At 33.5% G+C, this 19,394-nt stretch overlaps 3 protein-coding genes across 4 annotated transcripts; 1 reads left to right on the top strand and 2 right to left on the bottom strand.

Annotated features, from left to right (window-relative positions):
• Positions 1 to 248: 248 nt before the first annotated feature.
• Positions 249 to 4,802, bottom strand: LOC18043689 (polyamine-modulated factor 1-binding protein 1). The gene is made up of 14 exons (XM_024186377.1): positions 4,624 to 4,802; positions 4,479 to 4,523; positions 4,308 to 4,406; positions 4,112 to 4,222; positions 3,503 to 3,677; positions 3,326 to 3,382; positions 2,776 to 2,912; positions 2,610 to 2,669; positions 2,441 to 2,518; positions 2,124 to 2,200; positions 1,549 to 1,625; positions 840 to 919; positions 654 to 746; positions 249 to 427 (listed from the first exon to the last, which is right to left on the bottom strand). Exons 1-14 carry the CDS (start codon positions 4,693 to 4,695, stop codon positions 314 to 316), a joined length of 1,275 nt encoding a protein of 424 aa, XP_024042145.1. The 5' UTR covers positions 4,696 to 4,802; the 3' UTR covers positions 249 to 313.
• An 8,027-nt stretch (positions 4,803 to 12,829) lies between these two features.
• On the top strand, positions 12,830 to 16,477 carry LOC18043688 (transcription factor BHLH089). 2 transcript variants are annotated; one of them, XM_024186375.1, is made up of 6 exons: positions 12,830 to 13,692; positions 14,131 to 14,325; positions 14,470 to 14,535; positions 14,774 to 14,842; positions 14,938 to 14,991; positions 15,992 to 16,477. In XM_024186375.1, exons 1-6 carry the CDS (start codon positions 13,414 to 13,416, stop codon positions 16,118 to 16,120), a joined length of 792 nt encoding a protein of 263 aa, XP_024042143.1. In that variant the 5' UTR covers positions 12,830 to 13,413; the 3' UTR covers positions 16,121 to 16,477. The 2 variants fall into 2 exon arrangements, with proteins under 2 accessions (XP_024042143.1, XP_006438535.1); XM_006438472.2 differs by having other exon boundaries at positions 12,843 to 13,692; positions 14,938 to 15,009.
• A 214-nt stretch (positions 16,478 to 16,691) lies between these two features.
• LOC18043687 (protein SHORT HYPOCOTYL IN WHITE LIGHT 1) lies at positions 16,692 to 18,103 on the bottom strand. Its single transcript, XM_006438471.2, has 4 exons — positions 17,845 to 18,103; positions 17,500 to 17,727; positions 17,309 to 17,374; positions 16,692 to 16,963 (listed from the first exon to the last, which is right to left on the bottom strand). The coding sequence occupies exons 1-4, from the start codon at positions 18,004 to 18,006 to the stop codon at positions 16,832 to 16,834; spliced, it is 588 nt and encodes a 195-aa protein (XP_006438534.1). The 5' UTR covers positions 18,007 to 18,103; the 3' UTR covers positions 16,692 to 16,831.
• Between the last annotated feature and the right edge of the window lie 1,291 nt (positions 18,104 to 19,394).

Raw genomic sequence — 19,394 nt, 5'->3', positions numbered from 1 at the left:
GAGGCGAGAGAACGAAACGGCAGCACAAGCTGGCCGTTTCTCTCAAGGTTCTCTCAGCCTTCCCGACGTTTAGCAACACTCAATTAAAAAAAAAAAAAAAGGTCTCCAGCTCAACTTTCACTGTTGTGGAATTGGAATTTAATTCTAGAGGTGAGAAGGATATTTGGTGCTACCGAAATATGCTTAACTTTGACAAATAAAATTAAAAAAAAGCATAAAAACGTTCTTTCAGAAAAATAATGGTGCCAAATGGTGGTCAATGTACACAATCAGCTCAAATCCAATAGGAATATGTTGCTATCAAAGCTAGCATTCAAAAATGAAATTGAAATGCTGCATTAGAATTTAACCTGGATTCTTTTGAGGTTTCTGCTTGGGTCATTGAGCACTCCGAATCTGGGTGGTGTGCTGAAACTACACAGGTGTCCTACAAATAAAAGGAAATACAGACTTAGGCAAATTGCTTAACAGGAATTATTATGCTATTGGGAGATTCCATCAACATTATCTTTGAAGCAATTTCTTGATGTTATGCAACTACCTGGGAGCAACTTGATAAGTCAATCATTTCCAGCATCAAAGTGACAAAAAGGATTTCACCCCAACAAATTACCAAACATCTAGTTTAGCAAGTAGATGGCAGTATCTCATACCTTCACATCTTTTGCAGAGATCCTCATCAATATATTAGTGGAGGATTGTTGTTCTGAAGAATCTGACTCTGGGTCTTGGAGTGAACTAGCTAACTGTAAATGAAACATTTAGTAAACAATCATTATGTTTGTCTTTCAGCATGTAACCAATTAAATGTGCAATTAATAAGAATATAATCTACTTACTTCTGGCACACAAGAACTGAAATTATTGTTCTCCCGAAACTGGCTGCCAAGAGCTATATGCTTCTGACATAGAGGTGAAGCTGAATTTCAAATTCAAGCAACGCCCCCCCAAAAAAAGAGACCGTAAAGGAGATGTATCACAAATTTCGAATCCATACTTGGTAAAAAGATGAGAAATATAAAAAAAAAGCCCGTGTGTGCGTATGTATTTTTCTTCATTCAAGCATCCAAAAATCTTGGATTCAATTGGCTATATCATCCTGGAAGCTACCTCAATCCTAAAGTACTAAGTTTCTGACTGCAATTTATAAGGAAAAGAATGGACTCTATAATCCATCTGATTTCAAAATAACTGAAATCAATTATGAGATTCTGTCTCCAGAAAGGAAACAAGAATATAGATTATGGTGTTTGCTTAGTTACAGGTGTTAACCCTATCAAATGGAACAGGATTCATTGTACAAAGAGACAAAATGAGACAAAATGACATTAACCAATGTTTCCCCTGGATAACTACATAAACTGGTTTTACTGCTATGACATCAGCAAGCTCATGCTGTCTTTTCCACAATTTCCTTTCTCTTTCAAATTGCAAATATGCCATGCACATACAGGTCTATGATTAAATGCCAGAGATGAACTGTTTGTAAGTTATTCCTTCATGACTAAGCCCTATAACAGTGAAACAACACATGAAGGAAAGGCAAACCTCTATTTTCTGGAGCTGTTAAACTGGATGCCTTACTTGGTGATCTTTCTCCACCATTATAATTTGCATCTTTAACCCTGTCAAGCCATCTATAACATGAATTGCATTACAACAAAAAATAATACACAAAGGAGAAGTGGCATTATTTTGGCATCTCTGACTGGAATTCACTTGTGACACCACAGTTTATGCAACACTACAAATGCAAAAATGCAAAAAAGTAAAAACTATATTCCAGCATGATTCTGGAAAATCCAACAGGCATACTCTTCCTTAACTACAAAACATTAAAGTTCATAACGTAATGGAAAAACGGGAAATACGATGCAAGCAACTAAATATGAGCACGGGCATAATTGCACACACAAGAACAGTCTCATATGGATGAAAATGATAGTAATGGTCATGACTGTTTTAAAATCTGGCACTCTGCTCATCAGACAACTACCCAAGACATACAATAATGGTTTTCTGTAGGAATAATGTCAAGTTCCATTAAACACATTCAAAAACGTCTATTGGAAAGTATTCCATCACTTGAACTACAAATATCAATTAGAAGCATATTCGTCTACCTGGTATCTTCATTTACTGTACCCATGTCATTGCAATTTTCTTTAAGCATTAGTGCCGTGTGGAATGCATTATTATCCTGTAAGAAACCATTGGTATTTCACAAAAGCAAGCAAATGAGTAAGAGAGAAATTTATTGAAAGATAAAGTTTTTAAAAATATAAGGTGCTTCAGTAGGAGACAATATCAAGAATATATTAATGAAATGTCAAAGGCATTAAGGCAAAAACTCATTTTTAGGATGTTAAACCAGAAATAACTTGCATCAGTTGTTAATTTAAAGACTATAATACTGAATATCATAATTTAAATCTCTGACCTCTTGATTCATAGTGGCAATAGCATCCTGAATTCTCTGCAAGATAATTCCTAACTTCCCCACTTCCAAATGCAATGCCTGTTTATGAAGTATTTTGAGAGAAATTTGTAAATCAATAAACATAAACATTCTGAAATCCAACAAAGAGACTGCGATTTTAAATCTAGACCTCTTTCTCAGATATTAGATTCTGTATAACCACATCCTTTGCTGATAGAGTTTTCTGAAGGTAAGGCTTGTTAAGATGACAAGGTAATAAGAAAGATCCTCATCTGAAATTGCAACTTGATTTTAGAAATGAAAAACATATAGATGTTCAAGGCCTGTCTGGATATCTCTTCAATTTGAGTTTGATGGTTATTAATAAATTTTGTTGCCTCCAGCTGTGCTTCTAATTCTGAAATAATTTTATCTTTTCTTCTAAACTCGTCCTCATCATTCTTCAGCTTACTTTCCAGGAGACGGATCTTTTCTATAGGAAATAGAGCAAATCCCACATCAATAATTCATAAAAGTAGTATGGCAATGGCATATTTTGGAATTTTTTATTATGAAAATGATCACTTATCTACAGTACTTATGTTTATATCTGAATTATTGATTCTTTACTGTCCCTAATTCCTTACTAATTCATGTTTAATGTCAATAAATTTAAGTGAAACCAATGCTCTGGTGTGGCATGACAAAATATTATGAGGAATCAAAAATTATGGTCTGCAAGCTCACATTCCATCCAATAACTATATGAATGACCGACAAGCATCAGTGCATCACTGCAGAGTCCCATAAGAGATTAACTATAAATACAGAAGAGCAGAAGTAACAGCTAAACATTTTTATTAGAAGAAAAGCTAACCACAGCAGGTGATGGGATCTATGAATTACCAACAAAAACTCTTTCAAATGCAGAGATAGTGTCCATTTTGCTCCTTAAGCTAGCAACTGAAATAGCAAAGAGCACAAAACATACGTTATACTGCCATTTTTGTGGAATAAAACAGTCTATGATAAATATACATGAGCGTACACCTTAAATCAGTAATAGTTAAAAAAGCTACATGCCTAGTTCTTCTTTTTCACTTACAACGCATTCCACATTATCCACAACTTGCTTGATGGAGAATGCCTCCTTTTCTATTGAATCAAATAACGTCAAATGAGAGTTTATCTTCTCATGTAGTACAGTGAGCTTTCTATCCCTGGTTTCAATCGCACGTTTCATATCACAGGTAGATTCCTGCTCAAAACATTTACATCAGAATACACTTAAGATGAATCCTCTAGATAATGGAATCAGAAGAACAGAAAATACTTTAATCATTGCTAGCACCTACCCCTTACATGCTTGGCATATCACAAAACCAAAATCGAATTACTTCCCAAACATTTGGGCAGTCACAAGTACCACCAGCATCCAAAAGTAGTACTCACAAAGATACACGCAAGTGAAAGCAGTTAATTTAGATGATCAATTAACATCTCTAGTCCCTGGATAATCAAACTCTATCACAGTCATCTCGTTAAGGATATTTTAAAACCTCACATACAATATGATTTCTTAGCGGCCATAAATTCATATAATTCAGCCGTTTCACCGGAACATGCATTTCAAGTTCTCCAGTATGTAAAAACATGACAATAAAATTAATATAATGATTATTAAGCACAAACCTCATAAGCACTTAGGAAATTTTCCCTATATTGAAGCAGCCTATTTATAGTTTCCTTCAACTCCTTTTGCTTGTTTTCAAGCAAAGCGTTGTCGTTTTGAAGGTAACTTACCTACAGCAAGAAAATCAAATGACAGCATTTCCAAACATCTCCGTCTATTATTTTTACAAACAGGTTGAGTGCCCAATTGACAGACCTTCCTTTCGAGTTTTTGGCACAGTTCATTAGTCGAAGCTAATTCGGATTGCAATTCTTTTAAGTTTCTAGAATATTCTTCTTCATTACGCTTTTGTTTCTGTATTCAAACACTGGAGTCAACTTTCAACGAAACGAAATCAAACAAATAAGAAAAATCTCGACACTTAACCTGGACTAAAAGATGAATTTCTTCGGTTGCTGAGTTTTCTTTCTCCTAATATTTCAAAGAAAACAGTTAAAAAGGACATGATGATGATGATGATGATGATAATAACATAGATGATTATGGTCGCAACTGTGACGCGAAAGCTTACTTTGAGATGACGAGTTTCGGCTATTAGGGCTTGAAGTTGGAACTTGAATTTGGACAATCTCAGCAGCTCCATTTTTTTTCTTACTGTGAATTATTCAGTGAACTCTATTTGTTACTTGTTGAAGATTACTTCCATTTTACTAGTTCAATTCACTATCATTATTTAAACGTTCATGTATCCTCCGGTGGTGCCCGAAATATAATTTTGGAAACAAATTTTCCCGCCATGTGGGGGCTTGGTAAAAGTTCAACTTACAACGTGGCTTTTCTATTTTGAGATTGAATAATTGGCATGTTTGATTTAGAACTGGAAACTATTTTTTTATTTTAATATTAGAATTTTTTTAAATTTTATTATCAAATTTCATTTAAAATTTTATATTTTTTTATTATGAATTTTTTAATAAATATTATATATAATACTTTTTACTTACATGCATAACAAATTATGTAATTCCAAAAGCTCTATTACAAAAAGTATTATAATTTTTCTTACTCTTATTTTTATCATATTATTTATTTCAAGTATTATTATTTCATGGGTGCATTTGGTTTGTCATTATTTGTTGCACTAGGTTGTATTGTATTATTTTTTATCACATTAGGCTGTATCAAACTATAATTTAGTAAAAAAAATTTATCCTTCACGTATAGTAACAAAATTTTTTAATAATATAATGTCAGTCCATATTACATAAAATTAATTCAGCACCCATTTGGAGATAATGATTTATTATTTTCAAAGCAAATTAAAGGATTAAATAACATAATAAAAATTAAGTATGAAAAATTACAATATTTTTTGTAATGAAGCTATTAGGGTTACATAATTTGTTGTAAATGTAAGAAAAAAATACCACAATATTTATAAAAAAAATTGAAATAAAAAGAGCGTAAAAGTGTTAAATGAAATTTGATAGTAGATGTAAAAAAAAGACTTATATTTAAAAAAAATAAAAAGGAGTGTAAGAAAAATAAATTAAATTTTTTTAAATTAAACATGCCAATGATTCAATTTCAAAATAGCAAAGAGGTATATCAAGATAAATAAATAAATAAGGAGAGGTATTGTGATACAAATACAATATTGGATAAAATTATATAAATATGATATAGTATAAAGTGCTAACTGATATGTACTTATGGATGTAAGTAGAAATAAGTTTAATACTTATCAAACAAATGTTAAATAAAAGTGACTGAAGGGTTTATATGAAAATTTGTCACTAAAGACAAAAGAAGTTGCATGGTATAACTGTTGTAACAGCTGGACCCATGAAATCGTCATTTTCCTTCTAAGAAAACATCGGACGTAGCTCTTCCCCTTCCACCTGGACAGTGGACACCCCCCCACCCCCAACCCCTCTCTCGAAATGAGAACGTGTTTGTGCTGTTGCAGCGTTGTAGTCCTTGAAAAAAATTTTATACCCCTAAATTTTTTTAAATTTTCAATAATGGAAGATAATTTTTTTATTTTTCAGGTATGTCAGTGTTAGTGTCTTATCTCATAAAATGATTCAATTATACATTTATTGAATAAATTAAAATAATTAGGAGGCTAAAGTGATAGTACTAACTTAATTTATTATAAAAAAATTATGATTTGATCCAATTAAAAGAAATATATGTCAATATATTATAACATTGTTATTTGAGTAATTTTATAAGAGGGGAATCACCCACTTTAACTAAAGCAATAATGTTAAAAATCCCAACATTTGAGTCATAAATTGAGTGTGAATATTATGTGTTACTCATCTATTGGATGATGAATGTAAAATTACTTATTACTCGATTCTACCATTCAATTGATTAATGTCACATCAGTTGTGACTTAAATTACAACTATAATATTGGGCAATAATATAATAATAATTAACAACATTTTTCATAATTTCATGGTTTGTTTCCCTCATTGTCATATCTGTTATTTTTATTTTTATTAAATAAAATTATCAAGATATATCACATTCTCTATAACTAAAATAAAAAAAATTTATAAGTAATTTTTTAATTTACAGTTTTGATAATTTATATTATAAGCATGTTTTTTATTGTTATTATTCTTTTATTAAATATATGTATTTTACTAAGACTTTAGATGTGCTGTTACTTGATATGAACACACACACACACACATATTACCCCTTTGCATGAATCAATTTCACATAAAATAATTACCATAAATCCATTAATTAGGTTAAAATAATAAAAAGTCTTGGTTTGTCATTGCATTCACTGCTTCCTTGCCACATTTATTTGTATATTATAATGACTTAGTAGAATATATATGTGGTAAACAGTGAATGAAAAAAGAATAATACTCTAGGAGACTAAGGGCCCGTTTGGTATCGTTTTAGAGGCCCTGTTTTCATTTTCCTTTTCTAAATTTAAGTTAGTACGTGTTTGGTGGCTCGATTTCAAAAATCAAATTATAAAACAAATAATTTGAGATTCACTTTTATAACTGTGAAAGTGAGAACGTGTTTAACATGTTCTCACCATATTCCAAAACTAAACTAAAAAATAGATTAAAAAACAAACTCCAGTGACTCTCACTTCATCCTTATCTCTTCGGGCTTATCTCTTCAACTCTCTCTCCCGATCTACTCACATCGTTTACTCTCTCGGTGTGCTTTATCTCTTCGACTCTCTCTCGCGATCTACTCACAGTGGTTACTCTCTCGCGTTGTGCCCAAAACGGCTGCTGTACCGGCCGCCGCCGCTGCTTCATTGGGCCACTGTTATTGCTCCATCTCCGCCACCGTCGCTGCTCCGTCTCGACTGCCTCGACTGCTACTGCTCTGTCAGCTCCGTCTCTACTATTGTGAGTTGCTGATTTTTTTATTTTATTTGAGTAAATGCTCGCAGAACACTGTCGACGTACTTCGTCTTTGCTGCCTGCACGCTAAACTTGTTCAGCTTTGCCGTATAAATTTAGGCTGCAGCCTCCGGACTCCATTGACGAATCCTTCATTGGAGCTTTATCACACAATTGTAGCAGAGTATCAAGGTAAATTATTATTTTTTAATTAGATTTTGAATTATTTTAGTCATGGTGATTTGGGTTTTGGATTATTTTATATCTCATTTGGGTTGGGTTTACCTAATTTACATGATAGCTTTAATCTCGGTGGACATATATCATCATCATATATGTTGGAATTTTTCAATTATTCTATCAGAAGAGAAAGCTATGCAAATATGTTATTGAATTTTGGTGGCATTCTTGGTTGATTTTGAACTGTTAGCTAGCCTTTTGGCTGTACACAGATTGTCTAAACTTCATGTTTTATTTGCATTTATAATGTCATGCTGTGAAATTGAAGGATGTAAAGGGTGCTGAAACTTTCCACTTTTTTATATTTAAATCAGTGTCCTTTGATTTAAAGACTTGGTCAAGTGTGTTGCTAAGTTTTGGAGACAAGAATATACCAGTGGTTTCTTAAGTAAAATAGAGAAAGTAATTAAAGCTTGTTAATTATCAAGATTTATATAATTAAATCTCTATTTTCTAATATTTAGGCTTCGTGTTTGGTATTTCAGAAACAAGTATTGAAGCAGATTGAAGAGATTGAACTCTTCAAACCGAAGATTTGTAAAAGCCGATGCTTGTGAAATTTGCTTGGGAAACTGAAGTTAGATGAAACTTGCTGCAAGGAGCCAGACATGACATTTGTAAAAGCTGATGATCCAAAGCCTATGACATTGGTTTCATGGAAAGTAAAAGCTGGTGGCATTGATCAAGGAATTGACATTTTGTTAGTTCCTTCGTCTCCAACAAATCAACTTGAGAAATTTGCTGCATTGAAGGATGTAAATGGTGTTAATAATTTACTGTCTGTTATTTAGCTAGCCTTTTGATTGGGGAGCATGCATTTATAACTTAACAATGATATTTTGCAATAGTATTTGGGAACGTGGATGTATATACTTGGGTTATTTAACACAATCCACATTTTATGTGATTATATTGCAACTATTATATCACTTTATTATTTTGTGACTATGCTTTAGCAAATAGAAATGTGTACACTTTTATGCTATTATCCGAAGATGAATTTCAATGAGTTTTGTACGTTTGAACTATTTCTTTATGTCGTGATATTTTTTATGAGGTTATTTGGATAAATTATTAGCTTGGATTTTTATTTTAGAAGGGAAAATTGCTACAAAAAATAAATGTTATGTTGCCAAAAATTTTAAACTTTGCTTAATTTACGTGTATTCAATGAAGAATAATGATAATTTTTTTCACATTTTTAGTAAATAAATTGATGTAAAAATTCTTAAATTCTTTTATATTTTCTTTTTTTAAGTACTAATAAATATTGTTTTCTAAATATATAATTTAAATTAATCACCAAAACTATTTAATACAGTGTTATGTAGTGAAATACCAAACATAATATAACTAAAAATTAATATTGGGAATTCGAAGGCATTTTTAAACGATGTTAAAAATTTGATTAAATTATTTTGTTGTATTTGTGTGTATTAGCTAAATAATTATTTTATGACTATAAATATAATGTAAATGATTAGTAAAAACTGTTTTTGAAAAAAATATTACCAAACGCATATTATCTATTTTTATCATTTTTAACTGTGTCTACCAAACGCATATTACTGTTTTCAGTTTTAAAATATAAGATACAGAAAATGATACCAGACACATATTTAAATTCGAAATACAGCAACTGTAAAACACCATTTTCATTTTCGTTTTTATTCTCAGAAAATACAAATTCAAAAATAATACCAAACAGGCCCTAAGATTTTTTTCACAAGTAGAAAGTATATAAAAGCCCATTTGGTTATAATTAAAAATCATGGGATTAGATTATTTTAGTATAAAATAATCTTTATCTCAAGTTTGGTACAAAAAAACAAAGATGATGGGTCCATCATTTAATGCAAAGACAATATTCAATCCCAAGGGGCGTCTTGGAATTATGTTTTCTAAGCTAAAATTTTATCCTACAATTATTTATGAGATTAATAGATAAAAATCTATAGTCTCTCTAACGCTCTAAATTCTTTGCCAAAATCAATTGTAAAATATTAGAGTTTTAATGTTTTACATGGATTGATCTTCATACTACTTATCATTATGATGACCGAAATAAAAGATAGAAAAAGCATTATCATTTTTTAAACATTTTGGTGCAATAATTAATTTAAGATAAATAAAGTAATTAACTTAATTTTTCTCGAGGGTTTTCTAATAAATAATGTCCTTCTATTTTATATTTTTCTCAAGATAAATCAAAGAAATCTAACCAACATGGTGTGAATTAAAAAGAAAAAAAGAAAAAAAAAGGCCTAAACGCTTTTTTTTTTGTTTTTTTTTTTTGTTTTTCAAAATCAATGGAACACTTTAATTTTATTACAACCTGTTGAGCAGCACTTGTGATTTATTTGAATAAAAAGGCAAGAAGAACCTCAACTTAAAATAAATAAGGTAAATACCGAGGACATTGATGAAAATAGTGAGACAGTGATAGCTTGAGCGGTGCCTCAAGACAAATACATTATGGCTCTGGTCCTCCCCTGCCTAATTCTAAACTGTACCGATTGTTCTGCATTAATTCACAGAAAGCACAAACTTGAGAAAGAAAAAAGCAGTACTTTTTTGGAGTCATATTCCAAATTTCTTATCCTTCGTACCCTCACAATTCACAGCCAGCCAAGCAAATCAAGGCAAGGTATATGTCCTCACATTTTCCCATTGGTCAATAGACAAGGTTGATAGCTCTTGCTCATCAAAAGCGTGTTGAAGGATCCAGAATTTTGATCGATAATACCCTAAAAAGCCATCATTATCTTCAAATAATTGGTTTACGAGGGTCCATTAAGTGGGGCAGTGTCTTCCAATAAGTTAGGTTTGTTTGTGGGTCATGTTATTCTGCTCATATGGCTAAAGTTGCATCCAGCTTAGTTCCTTGAGTTCATTCTTTATCTTCTTCGCCATTATTGCAGTTGGCAGCCTGTCTCTACAAATATTTATTTCCATTCTTTCATGACTTCAAAGTTTAGATTTTTTTTCTCTAGTGATTTGAAAGCAAAGACACTAGGGACTTGCACTGTTCACAAACTAATTATTATTTTTACAGATTAGCTAGCTTTGTAAAACTTTCGGTCGATTGGTCAGAAACCCAACTAAAACTGAACTAACTAAATTATTCATAGTTGAAAGTCTCAGCAACGTACGTTTAGTGACCCAAAAGCTTATAAACTTGACAGTTAGCAGTTGCCTGGACCTAACCTTTCTTATTGCAGATCAGAGTTCGATTTCTATCATTTAATTTGAATCTATCTTATTCATTTAATATCACTGAAAATCGATCAGTCACTGCTTACTAAAGTGAACTTATTTTTCTCAGTAGAATTTTAACTGCAGAAGCATCTGGTGCTGCCGGCATGCAATAGCAGGCCATATCTATGCTTCTGTGAAACCAATCCAACTTGAAGCCTAGACAGAGTGTAAGGATTGCTCCTTGGAGTAAATTAGCACATGACATGTTAAAACGTGATGAAATTCGCACAAGCTATGCATTTTCCACATGGGGTTTTGCAGGAATCAAAGAATTCCTACTGCAGATATAGCAGCCTTATCGGCACATGTCTAAAGCAAAACAACAATCTTTATCATCTAAAAATGGGAGTTTGGCACCAAGCACACGGCTACGAAACAAAGCTCTAGTTGCCGATATAGTTACTATTTATTTCATTAGCTACGGCACATCAAAACCGATTAAAGTTGCCGTCTAACATGTGATGCAATAAATTGTCTGCACGGTTTGATCTTCTGCTATTATTTTTGAGCAAGAATGGAACCGTTCTTTATGATGTCGTGCTTCTATGCCTAACTATATATGACATGAAAACGGCACTGTTTGGCACCACACAGTTTGACAAGAAAATACATGCTTTTTTCAATGGTAACAAAGTAGGTCAGGCCAATAGAGCAAGTTGAAATCATATTGATTAAGAGCTTAATTAGTTGGTTGTACTATTTCGCCTGCAAACATTTCAACACATTTTATTAAAGAATATTATTAGTACGATCATGAGTGTATAGCCCACATATGCATAAAAGGATTTTGGCTACTCCTGCTAGTTGATTTGATTGGGCAGTCGGCTGGCAATGTTAATCCCAACCCCAGCTGAGTGACACCTAAACCTTAATTAGTCTCAATTACAATTTGCATCTGCTGATGTACAATCGTCTGGCCTGTCAAATTCCGAATGTGATGTACAAGTAAAAACAAGAAAATCGATGACAGCTGCTAAGCCATTTTCATACGCGTGAGAAAAGGGAAGTTTTGAATCAAATAGTGCTGCTGATATGGCATACTTTTTGGGGTATATGCCCATTTGAAATTCGGAGTTTTAAATTATGGAACGTGGAATTACCAATTATGGTCTTGATGAGAAACGTCGACAAATGTTACTTGTTCCAAAAATGTATTATATTTTGTAAGTTGCATGCAATGACTTTTCTAGAATGCTTTATACTTTCTCAAATTTGTTTCCCTGGAAAGCTGTAGTAAGAAGGAAGATAAAAGAGGGTGTCTTTTTCTTCACTTCATACTGAGCCATAGAGTTGGTACAAGTAAATCATAATCGAAATTCGAGACCGAGGCAAAAAATTGAATTTGGTTTGATTAATTTACTGTCACCAGCTTTTATCCTAACAATGAAAGTTTACTGAATATAAATCTTCCCTATATGGTCGTTGAAGTTAATTTAAGTTACGGTTAATATTATTAATATTAATACAGTTAGGTGAAACTTGCTCATTAAAAGAAATTGCATGGCTAATACGGAATTTGCAGGAGATATTTGGTTTATGACTAAATAAAGTCGAAACATATGCCAAAATATAAGCATCATTATTCATAACTTTACAATAAATCGATACTTGAAGGGGTATCACGATCAGAACAATCATTATTAATGTCGAAACTTTATAGTATTAATCACAATCACAAATCATTACAAAGACTAATCACTTTCTGTTTTCAGTTAATCACAATATGGAAAACCCTACCCCACCTTTTAAATTTTGACATTGTATATGTACTTGCGCTCGCTAAGGTGGTACGTGGCCGGTGACCCCATTGAAACTGCCCCGCACTTCACTGTCGAGTTAGTGTTCCTCGTCTTCAACAACCGTTGATGAATTGTGATTTGTCATTGACCAGAGGATGAGCAAATCGGACGGTGGGAGAGCGTGCACGTGATTGAGACATGTGTACTGCTGGAACCCCAGGACAAAAACCTCACTGGAAGTGACTTTGTTTGCAGCTCCCGAGGTGTCCCTGCAAGGAAAGCTTAAGGCAACACAGTGCGCACCAAACTCCACTGTCTAAGGAGATCACAATCACGCGCACAAGCACAAACACAGACTAAAACTCGGAACTCAAGTCTCAATTCTCAAACACATCTCTCATTCATTTACTTAACTCTCTAGAATAAACTTAAATCAAAGACTCTTAACTCTCTAGATTAGACTTAACTCAAAGACTCTCTGTCTTGTTCTTATTTATCTTTTTTTATTTATCTATTACTCTATTTGTCGTCATTGCTAAGCTTATTTTAAAAGATTTGCTCTTTCTATTATTTCTTTCATCCTAAAGCAACTCTTGAAAGTTTAAGCATATCTAGACAAGAAAAATTGAACCTTTTGAATCAGAGCTAGTGTTTCTTGAATCTTCTCAAATAAATGCCAGGACCTGGTTTGATGAGCGCTTGAGTTCGAGTGTTGTCTGTGAGATTATTGTAGATGGATCAGGGTTCCTATAATTTTGCAGAGATCTGGCAGTTTCCGGTTCCCGGGAGTGGCAGTATGAGTGAATCTGGCGGTGGGTTGGGGCAGAAAGGAGCTCACTTTGGGCAGCATTTGAGTCAATTTGGGACTAATCGAGAGGTTTCTGGTGATGATCCAGTGAACTTGGAGCATAAAATGGCCCATGGGAATGGAGTAAGGAAGCGGCGTGATGTGGAGGATGAGTCAGCCAAGCATGTATCTACAAGCAGTGGCAACGGCAACGGCAATCGAGTGGTATTTGTTTTTTTAGTTGTTTATTTATTTGTTGAATCTGATCAAATTTATAGTTGTGGTTCTTATGTTTATTTGGATTACTAATTCTTATTACTTGAATTCCTCATTAGAAAAGTTTTTACCTTGGTTTTGATAGAATATGCATTTCTATCTTGTCTATTGAGGAATGTTGAACAAGTGCAGGATTGAATAATGATCATTATTGATCTAATTTGGTGGCCAAGGCAGTGAATTGACTTGTACCTAAGCCACCGTTCTGATTTTGCTAATTTACTGGGTTTAGTATGAATGACATCTGGAGGTTTGACAATGAAACTGTATATTGACCTGGGTCGTGGTCTTGGTGGTGAAATTAAGCTCTATGGATTCAAATTTTAGGGAAAAATTTTAGGGAACTGGTATTGATTTCATGACAATGTTGTGTTTTTAATTGGGCAGAATGATTCTGATGGAAAACGGATTAAAACATCTGGAAGTAGAGATGACAATCACCATTCCAAAGCTGAAGCAGAGCCCAGTTCGGTCAAGCCTGCTGAACAAAATAGTCAACCACCGGAGCCTCCTAAACAGGATTACATCCATGTACGAGCAAGAAGGGGCCAAGCTACTGATAGCCACAGTTTAGCAGAAAGAGTAATCTTCACAGCCCTCTGAAACTCATAATAAGCAAAGCTTATGAAAAATCTTTATGTGTTTGGTGTGTGTTAAAATTTCTAGAAACTAGTGATATCTGGAGCTATTCAAAAGGTTTTCTTATTTTAACCATTTGGTGCACAGGCTAGGAGAGAAAAGATAAGCGAAAGGATGAAAATTCTCCAGGACTTGGTTCCTGGTTGTAACAAGGTATGGATTTGACATTTCCCTGAATTTTTTGGCACCAAGCATGCTTATTTCGTTCAAAAAATTTCTCGACAGAACAAATTGGTGGAGTTCAATTCCTATCTCTGCTTCTTAATCATTTGATAACTCGTCTGCAACGAGTTTGGCACTTTCTGGTGTACATCATAAACTGGTAGTAACAGGACTGCTCTTCAGTTTTGATTATACATCCTGTTTACTATGGTAGATTTTCTTAATTCAGGTCATCGGCAAAGCATTGGTCCTGGATGAGATAATTAACTACATCCAATCGCTACAGCGGCAGGTTGAGGTGTGAAATTTTTAACTTTGATTTTTAGCTTTTGATCATAGATTTTCTTTCTATTTCTCTTGAGCTTGAGCCTCCACATTTACTGGACATTGCAGTTTCTGTCAATGAAGCTTGAAGCAGTCAATACAAGAATGAACCCTGGCATTGAGGTATTTCCTCCTAAAGATGTAAGTCCTGACATAGGAACTCTAGACAGTGTTGATTTTGATTCTCTCTCTCTCTCTCTCTCTCTCTCATCTTTCATGCTATCTGTATTGCACTTACTGTTTCAATGTTTCAAGGATGGTTCACTTGAACTTATGGGTACATGTCCCAAACCTCAATATATTCATCATCCTTGTCTGTTTGTTGGATGGACCTACTTGAAAATTGTCAACTTTAGGAGGGATTGTTTATCTGAAAACACTGAATATTACTCTATATAGGAAATGGTTGGTGGATTTGGTTTTGTAATTAATAAGGCAAACTATGCATGGGTTGCGATAAGGTTTGTTGAATAAACTGGGACCACTATTTCGTTCCCATGAACCTTATTTATATTGATGCCCACCTCCTTCCTTCGCCGTTAATTCCGCCTCCCCAAGAGTATGACTTCTGGCCTTTTTGTGGGTTGTGGCTGCCAATTATTTTTTCTTTTTTCACTTGGTAGTTGAGACAAGAACCTAGTTGTCGATTTCATGGTAAATCATGTTTTCATGATGTGTTTGCAGAATTTTGGTACCGTCTTCCCTTTTTTGCTGTTCTTTTTATTTTTTATTTATTTCTCTGAAGAATTAAAGAGCACAGATAGGATAAAACATGTATTTCTATATGAACCTCACACTACCAAGTGAGTTAATGGGCATGTATGTTACTGTTTTTCTGTTAGTTTCTGTTTCCCACTGACATGAAATATTTATAACCTTTTTTAACTTTTATTCAGCATTTTATTGTTTTAAGCACTTGGTTATTATAAGATCATGTTTATTATGGCTAATGCATGGAGAAGAGAGCAAGACTTACTGGCGAGACCCTGAAATAGGACTAAGCTTATGTTAGATTAAGAAAATGAAACTGTTATATAAAGGCCAAGCTTATTTTTGTTTTTAACTTTTATTTTTTTAACTCATAATTTATCTGACAATGCAATGTTGCATTTCACAATTTCAGTTTACTCAACAAACATTTGATACTGCGGGCATGCCATTTGGTTCTCAAGCTACAAGAGAATACAGCCGTGGTACATCACCCGACTGGTTGCATATGCAGATTGGAGGCGGTTTTGAAAGAATGACATAAAAAGATAGAATAATTCTTGTCAGTTAATAACAGATTAATGCATTAAGTGGCGATGCTTCCTCCTTCAATGTTGTCAAACTCATTCATGTAAGAGACCAAGTTCCCAATTTCACAAATCAAGCATGGAGCATGTGATTGATGTCTGAAGACTTCTTGCTTCTGTATTGGACAATGAATTCTTTACTCCATATATTTTATAGTAGGCTCCACACTGTACTAATACATGAACAGAACATTGGAGAATCTGAATCATAATCATTGCTCTTGTAAAAGAATGTTTTCTTATTAAATATCTCCAATGATTAACATTTGGTATCTGGATTCATTATAAAACTGAAGGTGTGTTCAATTAATAAATGAAGCTGCTTAGTGCCATGTGTAATGTGGATTATCCTGATACTTTGATATTGCTTTTATCAGTTGTCTGATAACTTTTGCCTTGCTTGTCGATCTTGGACACTTTAAATTCATTGTAAAATGTTCTTAGGTTGTTTCAGTTTGTTTACTCACCTTGGATATGATGCTAGATGGCATTTATGTCAAGAAAAAAATGCGTCAACAGAGTTGTAACGAACTAGTCTGCAGAAATAAAACTTTTCATATTTACATTCACATTTGGTGATCTCATACACACAGCACAATATCGTAGTAACATTCTGATAGTACCGTGAGGAAATCCAAAAGAGAGAAATCAACCTAAAATCGAGATTATTATGTCGCGGCAAAGGAGCTTCCTCCCTGGTTGAAGCTGTTTCCACTTGACTGGAAGTAGGAAATGGCTGCCCAGATGAAGCGTAAAAGCAAAATCAGGACAAACACAGTGCCCCCAATAGAGCAGACCACCTGTAAACGAATTTGACACCCTATATATCAGTTGTTTCTCTTGTTACACTTATCCTACTGTCAACCAAATTTGACAAAAATTAGTATCTGCGACTCTGCCTGCCTCCAAAGCAACTTATTGTGTGGTTCTTTAATTTGCAGAAGCAAAGACGAAAGAATGTCACTTCAGGATGCTCTCTTGTTTCTTTGCAAATTAAAATATTCTCACAAAATGACGTCAAGTGATTTCAGAACGTTGAACAATTGCCTAATCTAACTTATGATGATAGCCTAAAATATTCTTTTTGATCAAGCATGCACAGGTAATGTCGTAGAGACTTGACTTCTCAGAACAAGCTATTCTACCTCAAGAAGCGCCTTGAGGATGGAAAGTGAAGCCAAGAGCAAAATCCCATCAACTGCAAAAGACACCTGAATGCTCCATCAAAAAGGAAGACGAGTCACAAGACTAGGAGTAAATTAGTAACAAGACACGTATTTCTCGTGCACTGGATGCAAATGTTAGTTTGCTGTAAGTTAATTATGAACAAATATACCAATTTGGGCGATATAGCAGCGGGTAAGATAGAGCGAGAGGCTTTCTTGGCACGCTTCGAGACTTTCTTGAACGTGGCCTGTAAGAATCTAATCAACAAGTCCACGCTGCTGTCCATGTCATCTTCATCATCACTTATATCATCCATGATTGCACCACCATCAACACCTTCATCGAAAAATGCTTCGCCAATCTCATCAGGGTCTTCGCCAGCTGAACCATAATTCAACTGAATGATTACAACGAGCATGTTATCCACGCACACTCAGTAGTCTGCAGGAGAGCCCTATTGTATATATATGCAGCAATGAACTAGTTTCATTAACGAAAAGAGAGAGATGCAGACCTGGGCATGACAAATGGAGAGTTCGCTGAGGGTTTTGTTATGGTTGGTGTGGCGATTGTGGTGAAATGAGAGATTTGCCGTTGGCGATGGTGAGGAGTGATCAAGCTTGGCTGATGAGAGGTTGATGACGATGAATGGCGATAAGGTTGCGGCACTTGTCATTTCAATTGTAGTTGTAAAGCCAGAATTGAGAAGACTATCTTGTATGTATTATAAAGAAAAATGGGACTTGGGAAGAGGAAAAAGCATTTTTGCCGATGTTGTTTCTGATTGCGGTTGAAATGATATAAAACGTTTGTTTTATAAGTTTTGTTAAAAATAATGTTTAGTAAATTTTTTTAAAATTATTTATTTCATAATTTTTTTATTTTAGCAATTTTTTTTAAAGTAGACGATGGTTGCTTTTTATAAGTATTTTATTAATAAACTGCTGAAAGTTTATTATAATTTTAATATTTTAATGAAAAGATAATTTTGTCTTTCTTTTTCATAAGTATATATACAAATAAAAGACAATTTAATCTTACCAATTTAATTATACTTTTTAAAATTTGTAGGACTTACAACAATACAATTTATCAAACACCTAACTACTTTTTCAATCAATTATTTATTTCATCTATACAATAAAAATAATTTATTCCATCAACCATTGCATAACATTACTAAATAGATTTTATGTTTTTGTGTGTTTTTCATAAAAATATTTTGAGTGTATAATAATTTTTTTTTTATAAAAAGGTTCAAATTATTTTTATACTTTGGGTTACACCCACGTGACCGTCTTTTATCTTTATATTTTTATTTTTAGTATAGATTCAAGCCTATCAAAAAAGTCTCTTACTAATTTTAAAGTAATCATCCTTAATAAACTCATCATTCACATCCTTATCAAGGACATGAAAATGTCACATATACTCACCATCAATTTTTCAATGTACATTTCTAGAATAAGATCCAGACAAGTAATGCTATTTACAAAGAACATTGCAAAAGGTTACAGAAAGACAAGAAACATTTGACTAAAACCAAATTCATTCACTTATTTATTTATTTTTTCTTTGTTAACAAGTATCTTAAATCTATTTGTCATGTATGTGTAAATAGCATTACTTACTTGGACGACAATACATTTTGTGATTGTTTTTACTAGTTTTGGTAAAAACTATAAAATAAATACATTTTTATAACAACATTTTAAAGTTTTTAACGGTATATATAGTTTTTTTTAAAAGATTAACGGTACAGTTAGATCATTTGAGGGCTCTCGGTGACAATGACAGTAAGTGGTGGAAACTAACGCCAACGCCAGTCCTTCAGAGTCTTTGAGGAAACGGACTCGGTCACATTTGCACGTCTCCCATCGCTACGTATGGACGTTCGAAAAATTTCCTACGTGGCGCACACGCTAGCAGTGGAACCAACGAGGTAAAATATTATAGAAATGACGTCGTTCAACTTTTATAGGGAACGAGTCCTCTCTGGCGCTTTAGCCATTTTCCCGCTTACCTCTACTCGTCAACGTCCACGTTTATCGGTTCCACCCAATC

This window comes from Citrus clementina, unplaced genomic scaffold (genome assembly GCF_000493195.1).
Source record: "Citrus clementina cultivar Clemenules unplaced genomic scaffold, Citrus_clementina_v1.0 scaffold_4, whole genome shotgun sequence".
Lineage (NCBI taxonomy): Eukaryota > Viridiplantae > Streptophyta > Magnoliopsida > Sapindales > Rutaceae > Citrus > Citrus x clementina.
This window is presented reverse-complemented; position numbering and strand designations above follow the sequence as displayed.

What these genes read in the sequence shown, in the direction of transcription:
- LOC18043689 (XM_024186377.1), bottom strand. Translation starts at nt 4,695, where the DNA reads ATGGAGCTGCTGAGATTGTCCAAATTCAAGTTCCAACTTCAAGCCCTA. An exon ending in ATTTCCTAAGTGCTTATGAG is followed by an intron (nt 3,678 to 4,111) that starts GTTTGTGCTTAA and finishes TGTTTTGAGCAG; the next exon opens with GAATCTACCTGTGATATGAA. An exon ending in ATCAAACTCAAATTGAAGAG is followed by an intron (nt 2,670 to 2,775) that starts ATATCCAGACAG and finishes AACAAGCCTTAC; the next exon opens with CTTCAGAAAACTCTATCAGC.
- LOC18043687 (XM_006438471.2), bottom strand. Translation starts at nt 18,006, where the DNA reads ATGACAAGTGCCGCAACCTTATCGCCATTCATCGTCATCAACCTCTCA. An exon ending in TCTCCATTTGTCATGCCCAG is followed by an intron (nt 17,728 to 17,844) that starts GTCTGCATCTCT and finishes GTAATCATTCAG; the next exon opens with TTGAATTATGGTTCAGCTGG. An exon ending in TCCTCAAGGCGCTTCTTGAG is followed by an intron (nt 16,964 to 17,308) that starts GTAGAATAGCTT and finishes ATTCGTTTACAG; the next exon opens with GTGGTCTGCTCTATTGGGGG.
- LOC18043688 (XM_006438472.2), top strand. Translation starts at nt 13,414, where the DNA reads ATGGATCAGGGTTCCTATAATTTTGCAGAGATCTGGCAGTTTCCGGTT. An exon ending in ACGGCAACGGCAATCGAGTG is followed by an intron (nt 13,693 to 14,130) that starts GTATTTGTTTTT and finishes TTAATTGGGCAG; the next exon opens with AATGATTCTGATGGAAAACG. An exon ending in TGGTTCCTGGTTGTAACAAG is followed by an intron (nt 14,536 to 14,773) that starts GTATGGATTTGA and finishes TTCTTAATTCAG; the next exon opens with GTCATCGGCAAAGCATTGGT.